The sequence below is a fragment of the Suncus etruscus genome, chromosome 2 (assembly GCF_024139225.1).
Source record: "Suncus etruscus isolate mSunEtr1 chromosome 2, mSunEtr1.pri.cur, whole genome shotgun sequence".
Taxonomy (NCBI): domain Eukaryota; kingdom Metazoa; phylum Chordata; class Mammalia; order Eulipotyphla; family Soricidae; genus Suncus; species Suncus etruscus.
The window spans coordinates 36,718,168-36,736,634 of NC_064849.1; the positions used below are offsets into that span (position 1 = coordinate 36,718,168).

General features: G+C 47.9%; 1 protein-coding gene and 1 pseudogene across 2 annotated transcripts; both read left to right on the plus strand.

Moving 5' to 3' along the window:
• Positions 1–375: 375 nt before the first annotated feature.
• Positions 376–452, plus strand: LOC126002943 (uncharacterized; annotated as a pseudogene).
• Positions 453–11,116: 10,664 nt separating this feature from the next.
• Positions 11,117–18,090, plus strand: BMP4 (bone morphogenetic protein 4). 2 transcript variants are annotated; one of them, XM_049767336.1, is made up of 4 exons: positions 11,117–11,256; positions 14,312–14,434; positions 15,556–15,935; positions 16,948–18,090. In XM_049767336.1, exons 2-4 carry the CDS (start codon positions 14,406–14,408, stop codon positions 17,802–17,804), a joined length of 1,266 nt encoding a protein of 421 aa, XP_049623293.1. In that variant the 5' UTR covers positions 11,117–11,256; positions 14,312–14,405; the 3' UTR covers positions 17,805–18,090. The 2 variants fall into 2 exon arrangements, with proteins under 2 accessions (XP_049623293.1, XP_049623286.1); XM_049767329.1 differs by lacking the exon at positions 11,117–11,256 and having other exon boundaries at positions 14,394–14,438.
• The last annotated feature ends 377 nt before the right edge of the window (positions 18,091–18,467 follow it).

An 18,467-nucleotide genomic window follows, 5' to 3' on the forward strand; every position in this document is an offset into this window, starting at 1 on the left:
GGTGGTTGGTTCGAATCCCGGTGTCCCATATGGTCCCTGTGCCTGCCAGGAGCTATTTCTGAGCAGACAGCCAGGAGTAACCCCTGAGCACCACTGGGTGTGGCCCAAAAACCAAAAACCAAAAAAAAAAAAAAAAAAAAAGACTATGAATTAGTCTGCAGACATATTTTAACTCATCCTGGGTCCCAAATCCACTTAAAAACTTGATAGAATTTTGCCCACTTCCATGCATGCTTTTTTATTTTTATAATGAACCTCTCAAATTGTATGATCACATTTTCAGTTTTTTCACAGATCCCAAAAATCTATTCCTTGAGGATCTTGGGTGATCTATGAGGATCTATGAATCTATGATCTATGATGATCTTGGCTGACATCACTTCTTGGCCTTTTGGCTAAGATCAAGTGTAGGATCATGTCTGACTTAAGAAAAAAATTTTTTATCACACCTAGTAGTGTTCAGATCTTACTTCCTGCCTTGTGCTCAGGGATTATTCCTGGTGGGGATTAGGGACTTTATATAGTGTTAGGGATTAAGTGCTAGGTGGCCCAAATTTAAGAATTTCTAGCTATATAGTTGTGGTATATATCTAAACCACAGAGGCAGCAACATTTTAAGCATAAAATGTAAAGTTAAAATTATGCTTGTCAAGGAATGGGCTGGGTGGTGAGAAAGAATCTGGAGACATTGGTGTAAAGAAAATGACAATAGATCTCAAGGGCCCCAACAATTGGGAAAGTCCCTATTTTCTTTACCTGTGGGTAAGCCAGACTCTGCCACCTGGATGCCAAGTCATAACCCAAAAAGATTATGGAGGGGGGCCGGAGAGATAGCATGGAGGTAAGGCATTTGCCTTTCATGCAGGAGGTCACTGGTTCAAATCCTGGCGCCCCATATGGTCCCCCGTGTCTGCCAGGAGCAATTTCTGAGCCTGGAGCCAGGAATAACCCCTGAGCACTGCCGGGCGTGACCCAAAAACCAAAAAAAAAAAAAAAAAGATTATGGAGAGAATACTGCCAGGGGAAGCAAAAGTGTTCTATGCAGAAAATTCAAGGCTTCTACACTTTGTGCTCCAAGTTCCTTCCTTCCTTCCTTCCTTCCTTCCTTCCTTCCTTCCTTCCTTCCTTCCTTCCTTCCTTCCTTCCTTCCTTCCTTCCTTCCTTCCTTCCTTCCTTCCTTCCTTCCTTCCTTCCTTCCTTCCTTCCTTCCTTCCTTCCTTCCTTCCTTCCTTCCTCTTTCCCCTCTTTTCTTCTCTTCCCTCTCTTCCCTCCCTCCCTCCCTCCCTTCCTCCCTTCCTCCCTTATTGCCCATCCATATTGCTGTTTATTCAAGGGTGGGTCAGATTAGACACCTGCGGTTCAAATCCTGCAAAACGAGTCTGAGAGTTAGGCGAGCTCTTGCAGGTAGGATGGTGCACCCATGAGCTAAAAATAACAAGGAGAGAGCTGGCTGGTGGCTGGGGTGTGGTGGGGGCGGCCTGGCCGAAGGCAGCTCTCAAGAGGGTGGGGTTATCTCCACCCCCATGCTGCAGTGACACCCCAGGTCTTTCGCTAGGGCACTGCTGCCTGCCAGGACTACCAGCACGCCCCTGAGCCCAGGGACCACTGAGTCACCGACCAATATTTTTTAGAAGGACCATGGGAAGCTGCCTACCCTCTGATCAGGAGCATGAAGATAAATTTCCACCCCAAGGGAACCTGGGGTCGGGGGAGTGTCCGAGAGTCCCTCCTGCCACTAGTCTGGTGAGGTGTATGTCCCCAGCCCACTACATATCTGATGTCCTCAGGAATGGGTGCAGAACTAGGATCTTCCCAGGGTTGGATGTCCACACTTTCCTCTCCATGTCTACACCTTCTTTCCTCACCTCTCATTTCCACATTATTTACCTGCAGCTCAGCCCACCCACCCTTATTGGATTTCTGAGACACCTTTTCTCAGAAGTTGCGTGGGAAGGCAACTTCCAGAAAGGTACCAAACTTGGACTACTTGTATTTGGCTCTCCACCCCATCACACACACTTTCCCTTTCCTTCTCATTTCTTTCCCCTTCTTTTTCCCTCTCTCCTTTTCCTCTCTCTTTCTTCAAGACTCCCCACATCCTTCTTTTGTAGTTGAGGGGGTTCAGAATGGAGACCCTCTCCATTTGGAGCCTGTCTTCTCTCACTTTCTGGTCACTATCTCTCAGGCCCAGTTCTCCAGTCTGGGCTCCTCCAGTTGGCACTCAGAATTTTTTTCTCTAAGGAGTAGAAGGACCCACCTTCTCCCAGGGATACTCACTTTGGGCAGTGCCAGTTCCAACCTGAGTCAAGAAGAAAGGACCCAGTTACCACTGCAATGCCTCCAGGAACACCCCACCCCCATCAGTGCTGGTCCCCAGCGGTCAAGTCCTTAGTACTGCTGCTCTCTGGGAGGCACCATCACAGCTCCTAAAACCCGAGGTTGCTTGCTTTGATGCTGTGGGGACCATCCTAGCTTTGCTGTGCCACCTCTTGGTGACCCTGAGATGACTAGAAATGTTGTTTCTTTCTGGTGGACCTCAGATGATGGTCAAATAAGTGAATACTACAAAATTGTGTTAAATGACTATTTTCAGTGAACATGATTGAACTGTAAACAAATGGAAAAGTACACAGGTCTCATGTATACACCTTGGTAGATTTTTCACAACATGACTATCCATAAGCATGTCTGAGTGTTGTTTCTGGTGGTCCATCATCCCTGAGAGAATTAAAAATAATAGATATTGATTCTTGAGGAAAGCACACAGACAGCGGCCCTTGGAAATTGTTGGTGGGAGGCCGTGACTCTGGCGATAGTGTAGTGTTGGAATGATACATGCATGAAAAGTATTGTTAATTCAGTATTTCAATAATAAAATATTCAATAATAAAAAATAATAAAAATAAAAATTATTTTAAGTGGCAAAATAAATTCTTCATATGCAAGAACCATGAGCTATTTAGTTTATAAAAGAAAATCCAGGTCCTACTTAGACAATTAAATTTCTTGGATCACATGCTATACTGAAAGCAGCTTTCCTTGCAAAAGTCTAGGAAGTTTGTTGGTGTAAATTGCAGAGACTACTAGATTAACTGACTCAGTTGGTTTCTTGTTCTGAAATCACAATTCAGAAGTCTGCATAGGATATCACTCCTGCTTCCAAAAGTCATGGTGTATAAGACCTTGCATTTCTTCCAGGCCATACTCACTATTTGTGCATAGTTGGTGGTGGAAGATAGACATGGGGGCCAAGAACAAAAACATTGAAAAACTTTAATTTCCTTTTTTTTTTTTTGTGTTGTTTTTTGGGTCACACCCAGAAGCGATCAGGGGTTACTCCTGGCTCTATGCTCAGAAATTGCTCCTTGCAGACTCAGGGGACCACATGGGATGCCAGGATTTGAACCACGGTCCTTTTGCATGCAAGGCAAATGCCATACCTCCATGCTATCTCTCTGACCCCACTTTAATTTTCTTGATATCTTGATATCTATTATCATTTACTTTTTTGGGTTACTCCTGACTATGTGTTCAGAAAATGCCCCTGGCTTGGGGGACTATATGGGACATCGAGGGGTTAAATTGTGGTCCATCCTAGGTTAGCAAGGCAGATGCCCTACCAATTGCATCAACCCTCCGGCCCCTATTAATATTTACTTTTAAAATTAAAATTCCAGTTGTGTTCTAATATAGGTGAGTAAAGGGGGCCATTGCTCAGGGAAGGAAGCCTGAAATAGGGAGAAGTCAAATATCTTTCCTTCTGTTACAGTCATTCAATCCTCTTTATTATCACCATTCTTGGAAAGGGAAGACGTTTGGTATCCAAGTCCTATTTGGCTATTCACATGCTAAGCATGTTAAGACATAAACACACTCTTTTTTATATGTCTGATCTTTCTGGAGACTTTTCAGATTTGAATTATCTCTCCATATTTAATTCTCTATTTTGAAGGATTTAAAAACCCAGGGAATTGCAGAAAGTAGCAAAAGAACAACTTAAGGCATTGGGGACCACAGTAGGAATGCATTTGTTTAATTAAAGAGAAAATATTGGGTTTTGAAAACAGCATATCAAAGGTGAGGAAGGGAAATGGGTATACATTTTTTTTCATAAAGGATAGAAAAAGTTAGAAAGCATGGGGGCTGAAGAGATGGCACAGTAGTAGGGCGTTTGCCTTACATGCAGCTGATCCAATACAGACAGTGCGTGGTTCGAATCCCAGCATCCCATATGGTCCCCTGAGTCTTCCAGTGGCGATTTCTGAGTGAAAATCCAGGAGTAATCCTTGAGCGCCACCGGATGTGAGCCCCCCACAAAAGTTAGAAATCAGTGAAATGTGATTTGAGGGTATTAGTGGAAAAGAAGGAACTTTGAGATAAATGGGGAGTACATATCCTGGGGCTTATAGCATAACAACACTGTAAGTTTAAACAATAATATTGTAAATTTTATAAAAAATAAATACAGATTAGAAAATAAGAATTTATCACAAAAAATAGTTAACTAAACATAAACAGTGCTAATGATAATGGAGCCAGAGTATAGGAGTTAAGGCACTTGCCTTGAATCCTGCCTACTCCCAAAACTTCATGTAGTCTTCTCTCCGTACCACCAGGGGACACTCCTGAGCACAGAACCAGGGATAACCTCTGAATGCAATAGAGTATGATCCCAAAACCAAAATAAAAAGATAATAGTGTTGAATATCAACTATACTTATTGTGGTAATCAGCTTGCAAAACATATGTCAAATCGGGGCTGGCAAGGTGGTGCTAGAGGTAAGGTGTCTGCCTTGCAAGCGCTAGCCAAGGAAGGACCCTGGTTTGATCCCCTGGCGTCCCATATGGTCCCCCCAAGCCAGGGGCAATTTCTGAGTGCTTAGCCAGGAGTAACCCCTGAGCATCAAACAGGTGTGGTCCAAAACACACACACACACAAAAATGTCAAATCATTATGCTTTTATCTGAAACAAGTATAGTGTTACATGCCAGTTAACAATAGAAAAAGAAATCAGAGATATTAGAAATGAGAAAAATCAAAAGTGGGACATAGTTCACCCATTCTAGTTCCTCGGTGTCAGTCACAATGGCCATCCACTTTGACAGATAGTTACTAGTCACCTTGGCAGAGATATTCATAGGTCATATTAATGAAGATAACTCATAATGAATGTTAATTCAGTGAGTACTGACTTATAAAAATGTTTTATTCAAGGAACACCTGGGATGTTTGGCACCAATATTTACAAAATAAGTGTGAGATAGAACTCATGTCTCTAAAAGTTGAAGAGTGGGACCAGGGATATAGTTTAAGTGATAGAGTACATACCTTGCACATGGGAAATCCTGAGTTCCATCACTGAGCACCAAACCATTGGACCCAAGTCACCCAGAGTAGCTTTTGTGGCCACTCCATGCCCCCTCATCACTTACTACTGAAAGATAAAACCTGTCACTATTTCTAAAGCAATTTGAATACCACAGTACTTCAGTTCATCTATTTGGCTCATTTAAACATCACCTTTACAAGGAATGATAATAATGGTGAATAATTACTGAGTATTTCTATATCTGTCATTTTGTTACATTAACTCATTAAACATTTATAAGAACATTAGATATAAATTAATATTCTCATAATAAATGAGGTAATCAAGACAATGGAGGTTTAGGTCATTTGATCATGATTTTCAACTACTAGGTTATACAATTTCTTAATTTTGGATCGTAAGAATGATCTGTGAGGAAGGTAGTCAGTTCTTATCTTATATAAGATGGAAACTGAGGGCCCGGAGAGATAGCACAGCGGCGTTTGCCTTGCAAGCAGCCGATCCAGGACCAAAGGTGGTTGGTTCGAATCCCGGTGTCCCATATGGTCCCCCGTGCCTGCCAGGAGCTATTTCTGAGCAGACAGCCAGGAGTAACCCCTGAGCACCGCCGGGTGTGACCCCCCCCCCCCAAAAAAAAAAAAACCAAAAAAAAAAAAAAAAAGATGGAAACTGAGAACCAGCAAAGGTAAGACACTTTTTTCTTGATAATAGTCTTGGGCCAGAAACATAATGCAAAGGTTAAGGTATGTCTAACATGTGAATAAGCCCATGAACCTGGTTGAATCTCAGTACTGAACGTGGTCCCTAAAGCACTACCAAGTGAAGCCCAAAAGCACTGCTGAGCACCTCTGATCTTATTCAATTGCACAGATCTTATTCAATTAGATGGAAACAAGCTTCTAGATTCTGTTTTTCGTTCTGTGGTTTTTTGTTTGTTTGTTTGTTTGTTTTGTTTTTTTGGGCCACACCCATTTGATGCTCAGGGGTTACTCCTGGCTATGTGCTCAGAAATCGCCCCTGGCTTGGGGGGACCATATGGGATGCTGGGGGATCGAACTACTGTCCGTCCTATGCTAGCGCTTGCAAGGCAGACACCTTACCTCTAGCGCCACCTTCCCAGCCCCTCGTTCTTTGTTTTAAGAACTGGCACCTACTATAACTTTTAGGAACCTTAAACCAGCCTCCTGAATGTCTTATTCTCACATGTTAAACTCAGATTGTTTTAAATGGGGGTTTTGAGGACAGCTGGCAAGTGTGCAAAATAGAATGAAACAATTAGAGAAGAACTAATGTTCCTGGCCAGCTTTGGAGAGCATTTGTGATTTCATTTCCAATATATATATGCCTGTGACTGCTTCTCAGAAGTTAACAAGGATGTGGAGAATCACTTCAAAGTACCCCTTCATAGTTTTGATAGCTGTTTAATTGGCAAAGAAGGTTTGAAGATTTAATCAGTGCCCAGATTTAAGGACTACCACATCTATAGAAATGAAAATCTTTTACTTACATAGACCTATTTTGGTGTATTCTGAGCATTAGTAAACACTATAATTACCATATTTAATGGTTTGTAAAGCACAAACCAAGCATACTCCTTTCCTATTTAATAATGTTTAGACCTTAGCCTTTTTCTGGTATCTCTCAGTCTTGAAAATATGTGAGGGCCTGGAAAGGTAGTACAGTGAGTAATGCACACAGCTTGCACACAGCTAATTTGTATTTAATGGAAGACATCCCATATGATTCCCAAAGCAGGAGTAATTCATGAGTGCAGAGCCAGGAGTAAGTCCAGAGCATTGCAGGGCTTATATATATGTATATGAAGTTTTGGTTTGGGGCCACCACCTGGTAGCATTCAGAGATTACTCCTAACTCTGTGCTCAGTGATCATTCCTAGAGATGCTTAGGGAACTATATATGGTGCCAAGGATTGAACCAGGGTCACCACACAAGCACCTTACCAGCTGTACTATTTCTCTGGCTTCAACTGAAAGAAATTTTAAGAGAGGTAGATTAGGCGGAAAAATGTTACCAAAGGTTAAGGCACTTATGTTGCAAGTAGCTGTCCTGGATTTAGTTCCTGGAGCTACATATGGTCATTTGAGCATTTTTGGTATTCCCTGAGTACCACCAGGTATGTCTCACAAACCAATAGCAATATATATACATATCTATTAAATACATATTCTATATATATAAATATATTGAGATCATCAAATGACCTTGTAAAGTATGTACGTTTCTGAGTTCAGAGCTGGTACAAGTGACACCAGGTAAATCTACATTAATTAATCAGCACCCCCAATTTGGTTTAAAGTTTGTGGTCTCAGAACATGCTTTGAGAAAAAAAATCTTAAGGTTATCTTTTGTTTCATCTATTATTATTTCTTGATGCTACATAGGAAAAAAAACTTCCAAATGCAGCTTTCCCAGTAGAGGATCATTAGTTGCCTTTAAATTTGATGAATTTCTATATTTTTGGTTTTGTTTTGTTTTCATGAGTCACACCAAGAGGGGCTCAGGGTTTACTTCTGGCTCTGTGCTAAGGATTAGTCCTGGTAGTGCTCTGGCTCATATATAGTGCCAGGGATCAAACAGGGGCATCTAGTTGCATGCAAAGAAGTGCCTTATTCACTTATTCTCTGATGCCTCTTTTCTTAATCTTATTTGTTGTGTTTTTGTTTTGTTTTGGTTTGGTTTGGTTTATTTTTGGACCACATTTGGCAATGCTCAGGAATCCTCCAGGTTCTATTCTCAGAGATTGGACCTGTGTCTCCTGCATACAAAGCATGTGCTCCAAGGGAGTGGTTATACAGCAGGTAAGGCTGTAAGGCTCTTGTCGTGCATATGATGGACCCAGGTTTGATTCCTGGCAACACATATGGTCCTCTAGGTCTGCCATAATGATCCCCAAGCACAGAGCTAGGGGTAATCCCAGAGTGCCACTGGGTGTGGCCCCAAAGCAAAACAAAAAGCATGTATGTGCTTCAGTTTATTGAGTCATCTTTCTAGCCCTCTTCTCTTAATCTTAAACTAAGATTGGAGGGCTGCTTTTGGGGAGTCTAGGAACTTTTTATTTAGTTCCTCTATTTTTTGTTTAAGAAAAACACCAAGAGCTAGACTAATTCCCCCACTAATTAGCTAGACTACTTCACCACTTCTCACTGGCTGTCATTCATTTAGTTCTTGAACTAGCAAAGAGTTCTATGACACGAGAGGTTGGTAAGAGGAGATGGCAGTGCCCATCTGAAATGTTGGGTGGAAATCAAGCTGTCTCCCAAGAGAACTGGAGCTGAGTCCTCCTACTACAGATGAAGAACCATATCAGGGTCTAAACAACATATGCCGGTGGCTTAATCAGACACTATTAGTCAATGACATTCACAGCCACACAGGAGGGCTAATGGATACTGTATTATCTGGACTTCAGCAAAATGAGATAATATCCATTACCCCAAACATTGGTGTAAAAAAAAGAAAGAAAGAAAGAAAGAAACCACACTTTAAAATAAAGTCTTTCTCTATCAATGTTATTTTTCTGTTTACATATCAAATAGCATACTTTGTAAGTGAAACAACATTAAACCAACATGGATTAATGTAAGGAATTCAATGAACATTGAGTGTGTCCTTACTCCAGGTATGGTGAACGGAAGCACTGACTGCCTGAGCATGGACATTCAGTAACTGGTTAATGGAGTGTTAATTTTGTATTGTTTTTTTTATTAATAATTAATGTAATTTTTGTTCTGTTGGAAACAAAGTATATTGTCAGTCATCTTCCAAGGCTGTAGTGTTGCCTAGATGTGCTGAGAAAGGAGTTGTGCTCAAGAGCCACTAAAATTAGAAAATGGAAGTTAGATGTTTCATGAATGGTCAATAAATTTATTAAATTCTTGAAAGGGCAACATAGAAACTAATAAAAATTACCAGCTCTAGTTCTTGCATTCTGTAGATAAGAAAACCAAGGCCCATAGGAATGAAAAGATTTGCCCCAAGCCATATGCTTGTTATTCTTGTGGATGCTACATTGGTCTAAAAACCCTCTCTGGCCTAACTTGGGAAAAGGTTGGCCTGTTCTCCTGGCTAGTCTCTCTCTCTCTTGCACCTCCCATTTGTAATCTATTCCACACTGGAAGCAGTTCTGGTTTTCTGAAGAGTGAAGGTGCATAGTCTTGGGATATTATTCTTCCTGGGTTATACCTGTTTTTAGAAAAGGCCTGGCTGCTTTGCAGAGACTATGAAGTGGAATGTCATTCCTGGAGGAAAAAAAATATCCAGAGTGGACTTGCTCAGTCCGCAGCATTACCCTGGCTCCCTGGAGTTTAGGAACTTGCCCCTCAGCCAGGTCCTGCCTGTAAACTCTCAGCAGGACAGAATCTGTTAGGGACTTGGGGACTGTAGGCAAGTCCCTTTAACCTCACTGTCCTCCCCCTTCCCTGCTTGTGAAATCCAGATGCTGCTCATACCACACTCAGAGCTCCTGTTTGGGAAGGCTTGAAAGCCCCACATTCCACCCCACTGCTAATGAGATTACTAGCACTTTCTGTTAGGAAAGAGACCCACCACTTCTGCATACCTCCTTCTCTCTTTAAAAACAGACTGAAGGGCATCTCTTCTTTACCCCTGTGGACTAAAAGGGCTGTAAGTTCTATATCGTTACCTCTCAGGTCAGTTGACTTGAATGAAGTTAAGGATCTATAGGTGCACTGTAAGTAATCTGTACCCCGCTCAAAAAAGAAAAAGAAAAAAGGCAAAACAAAAACCTAACTATCTCCCCACCCCAAAGGCTTCTGAGTGACAAGAGACTTCTCTTACTGTAAAACATGGCCCCAGCCATCTCTCTCTTTCCAAGTCTCCTCTGACCTCAGAAAGGTAATTAGCAGGCTCTGGAGACAGGGGAAATGCGACTTTCTACGGGGGCTGCCTTCCCAAAGCCATTGAGTAGGCAGGCATTCCACTAGAATCACTTAAGCCGCATTTTCTAGAACCCACCAACCACCCTATCCAAGCCCACGAGGTAGGTGCCTAGAGCTCTCCACGTAGCCAGCCAGCCTGTTTCTCAAGCGTTTGGAAAAAAAAAAAAATCTTTTTAACAGTTTATGGAAGGCCACCCTTTAAACCAATTCCACCGCGCCTTTCTCCATAACCTGATTTTAGAGGTGTTTCATTATCTCTAATTACTCGGGGTAAATGGTGATTACTCAGTGTTTTAATCATCGGTTTGGGCAAGCAGTTAGCCCGAGCTCAGGGAAGCCCAGACTCCCAGGGGTATTTGGGGAAGAGACGGGGCGACTAGTCGGTGCATGCTTTCGAGGACCTCCGCATGCGGTCCCCAGGTGAGCCCTCCTGGCCGCTTCCCGGGGCCGCCAGCAACGACGGCGTCGGAGCCCGGGCGGCAGCTGCGGACTCGGGGCGCTGCCCGGGCTTCCGGGACCCGGGGCCTGAGCAAGGAGAGAGGCCCGCGGCGGGCGGGAGGATGTAGGCGGGGCTCCCCTCCCGAGTGGGGAGGAGGGACCGAGGGAGGGGCTGCCAGGGCCCGGGAGGTAGAAGGAAAGAAAGAAAGCGAGAGAGAAAGAGAGTGTGAGAGAGAGAGAGGGCATAGAGGACAAGAAGATGCGCGAGGGCCGCCCAGGAGGGAGGGAGGGCCGGAGCGCGGAGCGCAGCCTGGAAGCTAGGTGAGCTCCGACCCACACCGCACCGCATCACCCCGCATCGCACCGCGGGGTCGGGATCCGGGGGCCGCCCCCGCCGCCGCCGCCGCTGCTCCGGGCTGAGCGTCTCGCCTCGCTCCCGGATGGGATTCCGCCGCGCGCCGTCCCGAGCCTGCAGCGCCCAGCTCCCCGGCCCTCGCCCAGGGTCGCCGCAGCCCTGCAGAGGTCCCGTGGAAGTGCCGCCGGCGAGCCCGCTCCAGCAGGGACCGATGGTGAGCGAGTGAGCGGGGCTACCTGGCGAGGCGCATCCCCGGGAGGAGGAGCGGCAGGAATGAGGGCGGTAGGGTCGCCGCCCAGGCTGGGATCGGAGGTCGAATGGGGGGGGCCTCTTCTCCTCACCTCCGCGGACCCCGCCACCTGGCTGCCTCCACCCGCCTCCACGGTGGCCCGAGGGAGGGATGCTAGGTTAACGCAGAAAGACACCCAAGCCTCTTTCTATTTATCTCTTTCTCTCTCTCGCCTCGGGTCCACTTTCTCCGTCTGGGAGTCGAAGGCGAGTTGCCCCCTTTGAAAGTTTTTGGGGGGCCGGAGAGAAGAATGGAAAGAGCCACCCTTGGAAAGGGCTGGTGGGCCAAGATCCTGGATGGAATGTCGAGCGCATCGCGGCGCCCGTGGGCTGGCCCTGGAGATCCCCAAGACACGCTGGGTTGGTGAGGGGAAAGAGAGTGGAAAGAGAGCGCAGGTCCTGGGGTGGCTGGGAGAGCCCAGGGGCCCCGAAGGGTACCCTATTGGGGAGAGGACACCTGAGCCAGGCCAGGGGTGCGTGGGGAGTTGCGGGGACGCCCTGGAGAGCTGCAGGGCTGCCGTTGCTTTTTGGGCTTGCAGCATCTCCGGGATCTCTTTCCTGTCATCTCCTGGGGTCCAGTCCGTCGCGAAGCCGACTAGAATGTCAGGCGCTCCTGGATGCGTCAGACGGTGCGGGGTGTGTCTGGCCCGGCTAGACGGCCGGCGGGCAGGCGGCTCTTCTTGCTGCTCGAGGAGTGGAGCCGACGGGGTTCGGGGTCCCAGGAGCCTGGGGACTTTGCTTGCGAACCCCTCCTCGGTGGAGGAGGGCTCGGGGTCTCAGCCGTGTTCCCGGTGTCGCTGAGGTTGGGATTCTAGAGGATTTACGCTTTGTGGGCTCCAGAACGAGATAGATAGATGGCTGAGACTTTGAAAGACAGATAACTTGGGAAACTGAGGCTCTCCGAAAAGCTACTTGGGAAGGGGAGTCTTGGACGTCCTCCGCGAGCTTCATGCACACTCCACCCCATTTTTAGTCAAAAGAAGATTATTTTTCTTATTTATCTTTTCAAAAAAAATGACCGAAGTAAACACGTAGAAGAGATGGATTCGAATATTGAACGCCACCGGCTGTCCTCGGTGCTTGAGCGCAGTGCACGCTAGCGCTGCCGTCATGGGAGCGTCTAGGGCAACTAGAACTATCTGGGGAAGCCGGGCGCCCGCCCCTTCCACGGTCCGCGCAGCGGGGACCGGCCATTCTCCGTCTGCTTTTCGCATTTCTGGAACACTTCCCACGGGACTATTTTTTTTTAAAGGGTTTTAGGCAACTCAAAAACAAAACAAAAAAAAAAACCAACCCTACGCCCCAGCCCTTTCACCGTCAGCCCCAGCGGAGGTGCCGGAGAAGGCGAAACCCGCAGCCTCTCCAAGCGCCACACGGCTCCCGCGGCGCCGGCCTTGGCACGTGGACCCTCCCGGGGGGCCTCCGCACCCTCTCCCATTGGTGCTGGGGGCACTGGGCCCTTTGCCGCCGGTGGGAGAATAAAGCGCCTGCTTCCTTTCTTGAGGCTTCCAGGGAGCGCCCCAAGGAGAAAAACCAAATTCGCAGTGGGAGGAAAAGACAGGAGAGAGTTTTCAGTTTAGGTCCTTGAAGGCACCTGAACTGGAACTGAGAACAGTCCCAGGAAAAGGAGGCCGAGTGCAAGTGCGTTTTGCAGTGGGGATCTGGGAGCTCAGGACCCCAGGAAGTTTTAGTCACACGCAGAGTTGCGTGGGTCAGGTTTGCGTCCATGACCTGGCGCTTAGAGAACTACTCGTGCGCGCAGCATCTTTCTTTGGAGGCCCCAACCGTTCTTTGACCCGTGGGCTGGTAAAAATCTTAGCGAAATATTTGCAGCGACTCTGCAGCTAGTGCAAAGAAGGAAGGGTTGTGGGGGGAGGAAGTGGCGGGGGGGGGGTGAGTAGTGCTTTAAAAAATAAGACAAGCTGGAAGAAACGAGGTGGAGAGAGAGAGACAGAGGGGGGGAGAAAAAGGAAAGAGGAAAGAGGGGAGAAGAGAGGGAGGAGTGGCGAGAGAAGAGAAGGGGGAGAGGAAAGAAGCAGATGTAAAACAGAGAAGGAGGTCGTGTGCAGGCCGAAAACCACTTTTTCTTTACTGCTGGGGTCTTGGTGAGATTTGCTTTCTGCACGGACTCAACGTTTGTAAAACCCGGCGACTTTAAGATCAGGAAAATGTGATGTGCCCATTCCCTTGGCGCCGCCTCTTTTTTGAGTCCTCCTCTCCGGTTGGAAGGGTCCCTTCTGACCACCGGGTCCTGGGGACACTCGCTTTGGTTGGGGAGGACGCGGCGGGCGGCCGTCGGGGTGTGGACAGTCCGGTCCCCGAAAAGGGAAAGGAAACAGCCTTGCAAGTCGCTCCCTCTCCACTTTCCCACACGGGCCAGCGCCTAACCTCCGCCCTTTCTGGCTCCGGGCTGGACCGGGGCGGCCGTTTTGGAGATGGAGCGCTTTCCGAAGCGCTCGCGGGATAGACGTCTACCCAGGGCTGACCGATGTCGTAGGGAAAAGCAGGGGGAGGGAATGGCCGGTGCAAATGCGCCTATCTCACGCTCAGCGCTTCTTTTCCGAGTGCTTTTGGAAGTGTATTTTGGGGGCGCCTTTGCGCTCCGAGGTGCCGGCTTAGCAGTGCGCACCAGTGACCCCTCGCTTCGAGCCTCTCGACAGACAGCCGGGCGCGCAGTGCGGAGTTGGGCACCGCAGGTAGAAGCCAGGACTGCGCGCAATCGGAGCGCGCTGGGCTCCCGGGAACGGGTGGCGGGGTCCGGGGAGCACCGCCCGCAGCTCCTCCAGGACCCGGCAGGCTGGGCTCGGGGGCGGGACGGAGCGGGGGTGGCGCGCGGGCCTTTTCACCGCCCGCAGCCCGCGGGGGGAGTGGCCTCGGCACCGGGGGAGTGGCCTCCCCACCCGCGTGACTCGGAGGGGGCTGGAAGAAAAACACAGCCCCGTCTGCGCCAGAGTCTCATTCGATTCAAATACTCATTTTAGGAGCCATTCCGCGGTGCCCTCCCGAGCCACGCACGGCCGCAGCTCCTCTGAGCCTTCCCCCGCAAGACTGTTCCAGATTGGCTGTTCGAGAATCATGGACTGTTATTATATGCCTTGTTTTCTGTCAGTGAGTAGACACCTCTTCCTTCCCCCCTGGGAATTTCATGCCGCCCTCCCCACCCTCGCCCGCCTCGTATGTCCCCCCACCCACCCAACCCCACAAACCCCATCCCCAGGGTTCACACACTCCGCTTTACGCAGCGCTGTCGCTCTCTTCTGCCTTGGAGCAGTCGTGGCGTGGCGCACCCAGCACGAACCTGTGCTTTTGGAAAAGCGCCTCTCGCTTTCGGCACTCAGATTGGATGCGTGGCAAGAAAGGGGAGCTTGATGGGGTTCAGAGAAAGATGGAAAGGTCCGAAGCCCCGGGTTCCACCTGCGGACTAACCTTCCCGGCCACTTTCCCCACCACCACCACCGTTCTTCCCATGTCCCTGGGCAGCTCTCAGCTGTTTGTCAAAACTTTTCCGAGGTCGCTTCGGAATCTGCCACCTCTTCCCTGTCTGGACGCTCTAGACACGTCGGGCATTTCAGTGCTCTTGAGCCATCCCGAAATGCAAACGTTTAAGCCACACGACCTCCTTGCAGAATTCCTTTTTGGCCTTGGGACCGAGCCGGTTAGCCGGCTGGCTGGCAGGGTCTTCGCTCTGCCTTGCCCTTTTGCTTCTTGCCCGCCCTCTAGCAAGGAACCAGCTGCAAATTGTGGAAGTTGGGCTGGCTGGGGTGGAGGAGGAAGACTTGGGGAGAGGTTGAAGGAGTCTAAAGTGGAGAAGTGGAGAGCGTCGGCATTTTAATTCCCCCCCCCCTTTTTATTATTATTTTTAAATGTTAACTGTTTATTCTTGAAGAAACCAAGCTGAGATCATGGTTCAGATAGCAGTTGGGACCAAAAAAAAAAAAAGTTTAACAGGATGGAGGCTATCTGATTTGGGGTTATTTGACTGTAAACAAGTTAGACCAAGTAATTACAGGGCAATTCCTACTTTCAGGCTCTGTGCATGGCTGCAGCTGGCAGTGGTGGGAGTGTGTGCGTGAGGGGAGAAGACACAAACTTGATCTTTCTGACCTGTTTTTACATGTTGACCCTCCATTTCTAGCCCTCTGTGCCTATGCAGCGACATCTCTAGTTCTCTCCAGTTATCGGTGTTTGTTTATTCTTTAACCTTCCACCTCCTCCCCCTCCCCAGAGACACCATGATTCCTGGTAACCGAATGCTGATGGTCGTTTTATTATGCCAAGTCCTGCTAGGAGGCGCGAGCCATGCTAGTTTGATACCTGAGACGGGGAAGAAAAAAGTCGCCGAGATTCAGGGCCACGCGGGAGGACGCCGCTCAGGGCAGAGCCATGAGCTCCTGCGGGACTTCGAGGCGACGCTGCTACAGATGTTCGGGCTGCGCCGCCGCCCGCAGCCGAGTAAGAGCGCCGTCATCCCGGATTACATGCGGGATCTGTACCGGCTCCAGTCTGGAGAGGAGGAGGAGGAGGAGCAGATCCGCAGCATCGATCTGGAGTACCCTGAGCGCCCCACCAGTCGGGCCAACACCGTGAGGAGCTTCCACCACGAAGGTCAGTCTCTGGCCCGGCTCTGGCTCTGGGCAGGAGATGTTAGCCGGGCTTGCCTGGCCCGAGGGGCTGCAGGAGCCCAGAGGGAGAAGAGTTCAGGTTACAGCAAAAGAACCCCGTCCTGGAGACTGGCGAATGGTGCTGCTGACCTCCAAGAATTTCCAGAGCTGAGGCTGAATTTATTTTTTGGAAACAAGGGGAGTGGTTTGGGGGAAGTGGAATGACACCACTCAGATGTAGGCTAGCCCTAGCAGTGTGTTTTTGCTATATCAAAGCCTTCCCACCCACCCCCAGGTTTTCTGCCCTCCTCCCCTTTTTTTTTTCAAAGCACCTACTGAATTTAATATTACAGCTGTGTGTTTGTCAGATTTATTCAATAGGGGCCTTGTAATCCGATCTGAATGTTTCCTAGCGGATGTTTCTTTTCCAAAGTAAATCTGAGTTATTAATCCACCAGCATCATTACTGTGTTGGAATTTATTTTCCCTTCTGTAACATGATCAACAAGGCATGCTCTGTGTTTCTAGGATCGCTGGGGAAATGTTTAGTAACATACTCGAAAGTGGAAGGAGAGGGTGAGGGTGGCTAGGAGCATATTCCCTCCTGCCTCCACTCTGTCGGCCCCTCTCTCTTTACAACCACTTGTAAAGAAAAAAACTGTGTACACAAAGCCAAGAGGGCTTTAAAGGGGGAGCCTGGTAGTGGTAGAGTAAGGAGTTGACACATGGAAATTATTAGACATATAAAGGTTAGAAGATGTTTTCTGTCTTTAGTGCTTGCTGAACGCTAGCTAATTTTCACTGGGTTGCTAGCTGCCACATTTCTAGGTTCCTTCCAAGGCAAAAAGGCCTGCCTGTTTCTCTAAATGGGCTTCTTTGCTCTCAGCATAATTTGTCACTCGTCACCATTGTCACCCGCCCTGCTTGCTTTCTGAACTTTTCATTGTCCAAAAAAAGTTCACAGGCTTTTTTCCCCTCCTTTCTTTTTTTCCTTTTCTTTCCCAATTTATGCTTAGAACATCTGGAAGACATCCCAGGGACCAGTGAAAACTCCGCTTTTCGCTTCTTCTTTAACCTCAGCAGCATCCCAGAGAATGAGGTGATCTCTTCAGCGGAGCTCAGGCTCTTCAGGGAGCAGGTGGACCAGGGCCCTGACTGGGAGCAGGGCTTCCACCGGATAAACATTTATGAGGTTATGAAGCCCCCCGCAGAAGTGGTTCCTGGGCACCTCATCACACGACTACTGGACACCAGACTGGTCCACCACAATGTGACTCGGTGGGAAACTTTTGATGTGAGTCCTGCAGTCCTTCGCTGGACCCGGGAGAAGCAACCCAACTATGGGTTGGCCATTGAGGTGACTCACCTCCACCAGACACGGACCCACCAGGGCCAGCATGTCAGGATTAGCCGATCGTTACCTCAAGGGAATGGGGATTGGTCCCAGCTCCGGCCCCTCCTGGTCACCTTTGGCCATGATGGCCGGGGACATGCCTTGACTCGTCGTAGGAGGGCCAAGCGTAGCCCCAAGCATCACCCACAGCGAGCCCGGAAGAAGAATAAGAACTGCAGGCGCCACTCACTCTATGTGGACTTTAGTGATGTGGGCTGGAATGACTGGATTGTGGCCCCACCAGGCTATCAGGCCTTCTACTGCCATGGGGACTGTCCTTTTCCATTGGCCGACCACCTCAACTCAACCAACCATGCCATTGTGCAGACCCTGGTCAACTCTGTCAATTCCAGTATTCCCAAAGCATGTTGTGTTCCCACTGAACTGAGCGCCATCTCCATGCTATACTTGGATGAGTATGACAAGGTGGTACTGAAAAATTATCAGGAGATGGTAGTAGAGGGATGTGGGTGCCGCTGAGACCAAGCAGTCCTCGAGGCTGTACCTTGTTTGGGCGTGTACCACACGGATACATAAACACACATTCTCATCCACTCACCCACATACTACACAGACTGACTGCATCCTTATAGCTGGACTTTTATCTTTAAAAAAAAAAAGAAAAAAAACCTAAACATTCACCTTGACCTTATTTATGACTTTACGTGCAAATGTTTTGACCATATTGATCATATATTTTGACAAAATATATTTATAACTACGTATTAAAAGAAAAATAAAAAGGAGTCATTATTTTAAAGGTAAATTATGTTCTTTTGGTCTTTTCCTTCTGTAACATCTCTCTTGAATGTTTATTTTTTGGAAGGGGTGACTGGGGGTAGAAGAGGGATGTCACACAGTGATAACTGGAGGTGGTTAAGTTGGAAAGACAGGAAGTAAACTGTTGGCAGAGAGATGGTAATTGCCAGGATGAATTGTTTTCCATTTCTAGTTAATGTTAACAAGGACGCAGCATCCTCTTCCATCTGGATGACACATGCCTTGGAGAAACAGTGGGATGAAAGGAGTAGGGCCAGATGAAAGGCAAGGTTTGTGTTCTTGTACATCTTCTGTCTTGGCACACCTGTTAGAGGTGTTGGATGTGATGGGAAGACAGCTCTAGGGAAATAATTCCCACCTCTG

Excerpts from the sequence above, each read along its gene's own strand:
- BMP4 (XM_049767336.1), top strand. The coding sequence starts at position 14,406 with ATGGACTGTTATTATATGCCTTGTTTTCT. Across the intron at positions 14,435-15,555 it reads TATTATATGCCTTGTTTTCT|AGACACCATGATTCCTGGTA; the intron begins GTCAGTGAGTAG and ends CCCCCTCCCCAG. Across the intron at positions 15,936-16,947 it reads GAGGAGCTTCCACCACGAAG|AACATCTGGAAGACATCCCA; the intron begins GTCAGTCTCTGG and ends ATTTATGCTTAG.